This window comes from Mesitornis unicolor, unplaced genomic scaffold (assembly GCF_000695765.1).
Source record: "Mesitornis unicolor isolate BGI_N332 unplaced genomic scaffold, ASM69576v1 scaffold38485, whole genome shotgun sequence".
Lineage (NCBI taxonomy): Eukaryota > Metazoa > Chordata > Aves > Mesitornithiformes > Mesitornithidae > Mesitornis > Mesitornis unicolor.
In genome coordinates, this window is record NW_010184187.1 from 76,454 (window position 1) to 86,314 (window position 9,861).

At 42.7% G+C, this 9,861-nt stretch overlaps 1 protein-coding gene across 1 annotated transcript in view; it reads right to left on the reverse strand.

The window, feature by feature from the left end:
• The window catches only part of HECW1 (HECT, C2 and WW domain containing E3 ubiquitin protein ligase 1), a gene marked incomplete at its 5' end in the record, with an annotated part of 76,944 nt that extends 68,113 nt beyond the window's left edge, over nucleotides 1–8,831 (reverse strand). Inside the window, 4 exons of the mRNA XM_010184387.1 lie at nucleotides 454–555; nucleotides 3,965–5,323; nucleotides 6,569–6,669; nucleotides 8,689–8,831. Of these exons, the coding sequence (XP_010182689.1) occupies nucleotides 454–555; nucleotides 3,965–5,323; nucleotides 6,569–6,669; nucleotides 8,689–8,831 (1,705 nt within the window). The remainder of the gene's footprint in view (nucleotides 1–453; nucleotides 556–3,964; nucleotides 5,324–6,568; nucleotides 6,670–8,688) is intronic.
• Between the last annotated feature and the right edge of the window lie 1,030 nt (nucleotides 8,832–9,861).

Below are 9,861 nucleotides of genomic sequence, written 5' to 3' on the forward strand. Positions count from 1 at the left end.
CGCAGTGCTGACAGACCACAGGAACTGTCATCCCAAACCATCTTTGAAGCTGGTTATGGAAAACCTGGAGAGAAATGTTCTAGAAAAATCAGATACTTTGCCAAGACACCACCCAGAAAGCTTTATAGCAGGGCTTCTGGAACACCTGACAGATGCCCACTCATTCCAGTCTAAACACACTGACTGGAAACAGAAATATTGTTATTTTCATTTCACGGTAGCTAAGGAAGAAGATGGACTAATGCAGAGGGAGGTTACAGAGCTTGTCCAAAATAACATGACAACACTTGAAGTCAGGACAAAATAAGAGAAACAAAAGGGTATACTGCTTGGGTTCTGGCGAATGTATATACAGAACAGATGGGGTTATTTAGAAAACCATACTGACCTCTACACTGTTTGAGTTAACAGGAAAAGCTGAAAAATGCAAGAAATTAAAAAACTAAAGCTTACTTGGTGGAAGAGGCTCATCGATAGTTGGGTAGTGATGATGGTCAGGCCTCAGAGAAGGAAGCTGGCTGACTGGCTGAGAATTATGGAGTAAAGGACAATCACCTACGGACAAGATATTCAAGACATTGACAGTCATTCACTGTTTTCACAATGTGGTTCAAAAAATGTGCTACTGTAAAACAACTGATTATGTTAAAAATAGGTTAGCCTGGTGTACTAGCAGCTCTGGTTATTCCTATTTGCAGGCACTATTTTAATAACAACTCATATGCCAAAGAATTATTAAAATAATGCAGTCAAGGCTCTGATCTCAGGTTTGAGTCAATGCTAAGCTATTATGGGCCAGATTCTGGACTCATAGACACACAAGTGTAAGCGAGAGAAGAATCAGGCTTGATCTCTGAGAAACACCGTGCATGTACAACCAAACTCAAGTTTCTGCAGAAACTGGCAGGAACTGCAAAATCCTGGTTTCAACTTTTAATTCATCCCACCAGTGTAAATAGGCTCAAAGCTGCCTTGAATCTTTCTCTGCTTTTCCAAAAGATCAATGGCTGTATAAGCAGACCATAATGGCAGGATTTTACAGTCCCCACAAAGCAGAAGATCATCCCCTTCTATAGGTATTTTTCAAAATTCAAAGAGTCCATCTTGGGTGGAAGGATGTAGAATGAGAGAAGGACCAGAAACAGGTAGGAGAGGTGGTAAAAGAGGAGGACAAGAGATAGTGAGACATAGTCAGGATCTGAGATAAAGAAGGAAGACCTGAGATTCAGGAGAGGGAAAGAAGAAGAAGATAGAGACATAGTAGACAGTGCAGAGGAAGTTTTTAAACACTAACATTGTATATATGTCTATATATCCAAATATGAAATAAAAGAAACCTCAACTCATGTTCTGTTGAAGGTAATGAGTCACTTAAGATCCAATTAATGTTTATAGACTCCTTTAAGAAACTAAGAAGTTATAGTAGGGATGAAAAACCATTCCTTATCTTAGACTTAACTATGAGAACAAGGAACCTGCAAGTTAAAAATTCACAGGTTCCAGAATTAAGATTCTGTCTTGGTCTGTCCTTAAAACCTTAGAAACCAGGACTATTTATCCTACTAACAAACACGTTTTCATATTGTGTGGTAACAGTTTGTCACTATAACCTCCAGCTCCAAGTGGGCCTGCTAATACATATACTATCTAAATTGCATAAATATAACACTTGCATGCATCACAAAGATGCAGCTTAGGGAAAAAACATATTTAGCATTTCCAACATCACCAGAAAATTACATATACTTCAAAATTAAAAAACAGATCATTGAGCCAAGCCAGACTCACTGTGTGCTGGTTGGTTTAGCTGTCTTTAATGTCAGAATCTTAATAGCCTAAGAGCAAACATTTTGTAAAAAATCCAAACATATAGCTATGAAATGTATAAAAACATTTACCAAAAAATATGTTTTTTCTTTAAACACCCAACAGCTAGAAGGCAGAAGCCAGTTTTGTATAAAACTGTAAAAAATCTCACACCATCCAGAAGTGAGAAAAGTCGCTTAGACAAAAATAGTCCCTCTTCTAGGTGCTTTGATGACACCGTATGGTCTGTTAAATGCCTTCTTTAAACCACTTGTGCATAGGCGTATCTCACAGTTGCATCTGCTGCATGTTACGAACAGACAGCAGTGTTATGTAAGTTATTACTCAGTGCTAAAACTCCATCTCTATAGCCTTAAAAGCTGTGCTGTTACTACAGGTGTTGCCGCACCAACTACCAGATCACCCATCCTTGTTTCTTTACTTACCTCACCACAATTGACTCTCCCCTAGTCAAGATAGTTACGCCAAGCCAGCGGGAGCACAGTAGTATCAGTCACCTGGAGTGGATGGAGGTGACTACAGCTACCACGTTTGTAACAGCTGCCAAGTCACGAAACAACGTGCAATTTCACTGAGACACCCCCGGTGGTATCAAAACAGTTAAGAGCTGGGCTGCCCTTCAGGCATATTCTCACTCAGCTAATCAAAGGAAAGCCACCGTGAACACTGCAGGGCCCTTTATACAGGCTCAAGGGGCACAGCCTTGGAGCTGTAGTGAATCCACGTGTAGAAGACACCCTCTCCCCCCACATCCCTTCTCAAAAGTACACACAGTCCAAAATAACCATCAAATCTGTAAGCACAGTCTCTCTCACACACACACTCTTGTGTCTCCTTAGGTATAGTTGCACATAAATGCTATTCACACACAAACACCCTTGCCTGCAAGGAATGAAACAGTGCGTTCCTATACGTCTGTGTACTTCTGTGGATTTAATTCTTGGGACTAGATTCTGCTCTGCAGAGTGAAAAATTGCCCAAGCCCAGCCACCTAGAAAGTCTTTACACAGTCTAGCATGTAAGGTCACCCTTGCACCTTTCTTTCTGCTGGGACAGAGTCTGTGGCACTGGGAAAGTAGGAGTAAATAAACTGGGAATAGAGAAGAAAAAGGTAGAAGGATGCTTTGGTTGGGGCTTCTCAGAGATCCCCAAATATCCTTTTGGTGACATTTTAATTTGGTGTCACAGTGGGAGACAGGTGACTCAGGATTTGGGAATGCAAAGACTACCTCTTGACCTTGCTGCATACTCCTTAGCTGCTGCTGTGGCCTTTACTTCATTAGCTGGAGAAAAATTATACACCAGCCGAAGAAAAGATGAGGGATCAAACCCACGCGTCATATAACTCCATTTGACATAAAATGAGTTACTAAAGGGAGGAATTTCTTCTAATGGTTTGGAGGGATTGGGAAAAACAGTCCCTAAATTACAAAGACAAAAATTTACTTTCTTAAGTACGTTTTATCTCTAGAGAAAAATAAGGAGTTGATAATTTTGTTCAATACAGTTCAATTTTCAAAGCATCTAAGAAAAAAAAAAATCTCTGTTGAGTTGCCCTATGGTCTGTGAAATCTGAGGTAGGTTTGTTTGATACTTGGGGAATTGGAACAAACAGGGCTAGAAAACTAGGTTTGTAAGAGAAAAATACTCGCATTTCTCCACGCTCACGACTGTGCATGGCTACCAGTCATATACCAGATCACGGCCCTGATCTTTAGCTGGCACAAATCAGCATGTCTGCTCCTTGACAGGTACAAGTTGGTCCTCTCACTGACTACCAGTGACATGGCAGCACATCAGATATGTGAAATGGAACAATCCCAGGAAATAAGGAATGAGTTGGTGGATGCGATAATGCTAATCTGCCACATAACTACAGTAGTTAATCTTGATTTTATATTGATGCAGGTATAGCTACAGGAATCCATATATACAGATCCCTATCTGATTTATTTGGTTTTGCTGGGATTTTTAAGGACAGGCTCAATTATCCAACCCTCCCTGATATCTGGCCCAGCTCACAGCCCCAAATTTGTACGAAATAAACCGTGAGCTATCTGAAACCTTGATTATCTGATGCCTTCTGCAACATCCAGATAATCCAGACTGCTCAGTGCATTGATTCTCAGGATCTAACCTTCTCTTCTGCTGCTTGGACCTGCTACTGGGGTGTCTAGGCTCTCTGTGGCTCTTTGTGGATTCCCACCATGAGCTACTAGTTCATCTGGCCACTGGGAGGAGCCATCCACTTGCTCCCTGTCCAGCTCAGGGCTCTGTACTGAATCTGGCACTGACTCAAAAGCACTGTTCTCCTCCTCCTCATCATCCTGTGAGGAAAAGACCGTGCTCTCGGAAATCTTTGCACTGTCGATGGAGGAGAAGCGGGTATGGCTGGAGAAGCGATTGTTACTGTCATAACAGGAGGTGCTGTAGCAAGAAGTGCTGTAGCAGGAGGTACTGTAGCAGGAAGTGCTGTAGCATGAGGGGCTGTAGCAAGAGGTGTCACACGCCTCGCATTCGTTGTCACCATTGAGCCTGGAGCTCGACTCGCTCTCGCTTCCTGTCCTGGGGTGCTCCCCATCCAACAAACCATCATTTAAATCTGCGAGTTGCTCATCCAAGGTCCCAGGAGGCACCATGCTCTGGCTGAAGTTGTCTTCACCCTCATTTTCCAGAGGAGGCTCTGCTGCCACTGTCTCACTCTCGCTGACCACCTCCTTCTCCAGTGCCTCCTTGACTGTAGATTCCTCATCGTTCTCCCCACTGTTGCCACCATCTTGCTCTTCTTCCCCATCGCTGCTCATCTGTGCTGAGGGAAGGCTGTGGAGCAGGTTGTGGATCCGTATGTAGTGTGTGCGAGGGGTCTCTGGCTCACCGCAAGCAGAAGCTATGACTGTCTCAAGCTCAGACACAGGCAGGGAGCACGGCCTGTTTTTCCTCTTTGCTGTGGTCCTCAGCAGTAGCCTGTTATCTTCCTCCTCCTGGGCTGAAGCCCCTTCTTCTTCCTGACTCTTCTCTAGGTCCTTGCCAGCATGCACATCTGCACTCACCTCATTGATATCTAACGTTTCTATGCTGGTCAAGACTCCACCATCTCCCTGAGCACCAGAATTGACTTTGTTATTTTCCCTAACTTCAGTCTCAGGAGGAGACATGCAAGCCAGCAGGTCTGTGAGGTCCGTAGTGCTCAAAGAAGGCAGCACTTCTCCTGGGACGGATTCCAAGGGCTCAGGAACTGGCACCGCATCAACCTCCCCATCTCCTGCTAGCTCTTCATTTAAGCTGTTCTGGTTGACTTCCCCAGGTGGTTTGACAGCCCCTGGGCTATCGACACTGTTCACACTGTATCCATTTAGCTGTTCAGGAGCTGTACTTTCTGAGGTCACTGTGTTGATGCATGGAGGCTCACCGAGGCTTTCCTCTGTGGGGTTGTTCACAGGGCTTTCCTGGAGGTCAGCTGGCTCAGGATCTGCACTAATGGAGACCTCTTCATCATCTGTGTGAGACAGAACACAAAATTACTTACTCCTTTAACAAGAAATGTTGACTGAACCAGAAGCTTGGCTGTGGGGGCACAGGCATCCATAGCAATCTGAGAAAATTAAAAGCATAAATTACAGTGTGAAACGAGTGGCCAACTGAGCGACTATCAAGAAATGCTGATTCCTTTTGCTAGGCAGCCTTTGTACAGTTTATTTAACAATAATGGGGCTTACTCATGGTGGTAATAAGTATGTAGCACCCTCTCTCCTTGCAACATAATCTGAAGGTAACACCTTCTTGAAAACCCATTTTGAGCCAACTGGCATTGGAGGGAATATCATGGGAAAGACAAGGAAGTCTCTGAGGTTTTAATGACATTTTTCTTATCATGCTGAAGCTGACAGGACTCCAACACAGAGAACTTTAAAAACTGTTTTTCACACCCCTAAGGGGTGGAAACTTTCCCCAAAATGTCTTTTGATGAGACTCTTATCTGTATCATCTCCTTCCAGATGCCAGACAACCTGGGCTCTTTCACCCCATCCAAATAGCCAAAAGACAGAAGTCAGGGTTTTTCAGCAAGCAGCAGGTCACGACTTCCAACCACTAATGCAGCTGCTGTTGGCTTGACAGAGTGTACCTGAGAGGGCACTACCAAAGGGAGGCAGAAAAGTCCCTAAGCAATACTACTAAGACTTTGACATGAAAACCAATGTTCAAGCTTATACCATCATGACAGTGACTTCCTAATAACTACAAGAGAATGTGAACTAAAACCAAACCAAAAGGGAGGGAAGCAGGGGAACACTGAATTATTTTTTGCTTTACCTTTTTAATTAATCAAAATTAGAAAGTTTCTAATAATCTCTATTACATTTTCCATTTTTACTTATGAAGTGCTCAAATGCAGATGACTCTACAGATAACAGCCCATCAAGCACTTCCCCAGGACAGGTGATAGAGAAGCAGATGAGGCTTTAGTTTTCTACCCTCTTCTCTCCCAGTGATGTGGCAGAATATTTGAAACAGCCAAGAACAAGAGAACACAAGACAGCAGTAGCTCTCAACTAAGGGGAAACAGGGAAGGAGTTGTGACTCACGAAGTATCCTGTGACAGGGGACTTTACGCACTTTCCTTTGCTCATGACTAAAGTCCCAGAGCAGCCAGGAATAAATTCAGATTTCTGAGAAGAAAGAATGGAAAGCAAAAAAAAAAAGAGAAAATCTAGATAAATGATGAGTTATGACTAAGAATTACCTGGATGGATGGAAGAAGTTATCTCAAATCGAAACTGCAGCTGGCCACTGACATGATCTGTAGGAAGCCTGCGACCCAGAGTATAGCTCACAACCCTGTCCCTGAAAGAAAACAAATATTGTCACGATAGACTATAACATACTCAGTGACTACTGTGCATAGATAAATCTGCTGTGTCCTACAAAAATACATAATGTTTTTCAAAGGTGATTCAACCCAGCCATGAGGTCATGTTGACTTGCATACGAGAGAACGAATGGCAGAGAAGGAGAGGACAATGTCTTCAATTACAATGGAACAGCTGAGTCAGTGAACAACACAGGCTTCTGGGATACACAAGCACGTATGTATATATATATTTATGTATATATAGAGAGGACGGTGGGAATGGAACTTCCGCAGCATGGGTATGAAAATATCGACATGGGAAGCAAACAACTCCCACTTCAGCTATCATCACAAGGCTTCACTTCCCTGCTGATCTGACTGTATCTGCGTTCCTGTAGATCCTCGCGTTTCTGCATTTCCTTCCTTTCACCATCTGTATAAAATTCAGTTTTCCTGTCCTTTCTTTAAAAATCCTGTACAGGCCAGTCCCCGCTTACCACCTTCTCTTTTCAAACTGGCTGAATGACTGCTCTTCATCTGTTTCCACCCCTCTTACCTCTATGAAGCTGAAATATCAGGAGAACACCTTCCTGACAAGGTTGGCCAATGACTTCACTCTGTTCTTGTGCAGGTCCCTCCCTTTGCCACACTTCATCCACCCCTCAGAACAGAATGAAACTATAGAAGAGATTAACTTCCCAGCTGCCCAAAATGAGGCTGAATCAATGTTTGCAAAGCATTTTTTGAATGTAAAGGGTTCACTAAATAGTAATATTTATACATCTTTTGAAGAAACACAGTTCACTTCCATTTGGGACCAATATATTTGCTAAGATAGTTTCACATGCATCAGAATCTCCTACAAGTGAGATGATCTCAAGATCTGTGTATAATCTTTCTGAACTTCTGTGTGTACTTCTCATTGAGCTTGATGAGATTTAAAAACCACTATGGTATTAAAACTAAGCCAGATCTAGGTGCAGGTTGGAGGCACTGCTTTTGGCAAAGTATACCCTTAGATAGACAGTGTTTACAATAAGGAAGTAAAATAGGAAGATATCATCAGAAGATGATGAGAAATCTTCTCATAGAGAGAGAAGCCAATGATATCAGTTATAGGGATCTACCTTCCCCAAGCTGTTCTTTTCCATCTGGTTTCTAAAAAGCTACCCTATCTTCCCTACTTGAGAAACAGGGAGGTAGCTTAGACCCTTCTGGTAGATTCAGCTGTCAATATCACAGCCAGTTTCCAAGCCAGCTGTTCAAAAACACTTCCAATGAGCTCAGCTTCCTGCTGTTCCACTGAATTGAGATCCAATTTTCTGAAATGCTTTCTTGAGAACTACATTGCCTCAGGAGATTACTTTCTCTCCCTGATCCTCAAGGTCTGAACCTTTAAGTTTAGAGGCAACTTTTTGGCTTTGTCAGAATACTATCCATCTTCATTAGATTGCTTTGTGTTACTTTGGCAGCATACACCTTCCTAGACTTTCATGCAAAGGGGAAGGGCTTGGTGAGCTCAAGTGAACTGGTTATTTCTTGGCAGCAGGGTGGAATCAGAAAGATTTAGTTACAACATGCCACGTATATTTCTTAATAATATTTTCACTGTCCAGAAATTAAAGGGATGAAGAACAGATCTGGCAAGATTTTAGCCCACAGATAATTCCCTGAAACATAATAACAGCCTGTTGATAACATTGAAAGAATATTCATATTGAAAATATTGCACTCTCCAGATTTGTAGCCATGATACACACACAAACCAGTTTTCTTTCCCAAATGCCAGCTCTCACTTTTCATAATGTAATGGATAGGGTTAGAGAGGGAATTCTTTGTCTAGCCCACAGTCCTATAAATTCTAATTAGACCAACATGATTCATCAGACAACTGTCAGTTTAATAACTCCCCCTCAACATCATTATATCAACTATAATGATATATCACCAGGGACTTCAAAACAGCAACACACTCATTAAACAATGGAAAGTAGCATAAGCAGCACATTTACCCTATGGCATGCCTTTCCAAGAGGCGTTGAACCGGCATAGAGAGTTTTCCCAGAAAACGCTTGATGATTGGTCGGCTCTTTGCAAATTTGTCTTTAACTTCTATTTCCAAGACATCCGTGGGCAGAGAGACAAAGCTGAATTGCTGCAATAAAGGAAAAGCACACAACATGAAGCTGGTGGCCAGGCCACAAAAACGCACAGCTGCGAGTGGTTTATCGACACCTGTAAGTCCCTGGCTTTTTCGCAAGACAGAAACAGTGCTTGGACTCGAAGACACAGGCCTGCAACGTGAGAAGAGCTTGGCCTCAATGCAGGCAGGTGAAAGGACCCTCCAGGTACTCTGTAATGCTGCAGAATTAGGGGAATGCGGGAATTTCATTTTTTCATGTCATGGTAGCATCCAAACACTCTAAATAAGGCGTGCAGATGGTAAGGACAATGCATCTACAGAAATCTAATGACATCTGCCCTAGAAATGATTATTGATTTAAATGTAATTGCATAGCTTATGGGTTTCCCCCTCCCACCCACCAAGTTCCAAAAACTTTAAATAGCATATGAGTACAACCAAACTGGCATCCTGAAGCAATATTTAGTCAGCATTTCTCTCCAAGTGAAATTAGTCCTCTTTGCACTTGACTGGCTATTGGTGGTACTTCAGCTGTGAGGCACACCTCAGTTATTGACAAGGGAGGATCTAGTGAGGTGAGGGATATGTGATCAGAGTTTTCAGATAAGTCTTGAAATCTCTCCATCTCTTGCTCATCCCTGCCCCACCTTAAAAAGGGCAAAGTCTGAATAGACTGCTTATTTGGATCAATCTCCTAACCTGGTTCACCGCACAGAGAGCAAAACCAGAAGGTACACCATGGCACGGTCTACCAGAACAGAGCACACAGGGGAAGACAGGAATGGCACCATCTAAAACTGTTGCTGTCACCAAGTGCTTTTAAAAATATGACCACCGCCTCAGCAGATCTGGTTTTAAAAACATCTGTTTTATTTGTAAGTAATGTTTCAATGAGATTTTAGAGACTGTGTGCATGCAAACCTGAGGTAGGAACAAGGGCAGTGAAATTTTAGGTTGTAGGAGCAAGGAAGTCCATGTGTATAGCTTCCAAGTGTGGCAGCAGTGGGGCAGCTGGAGATGTCAGGATGTCCCCATAGGGAAA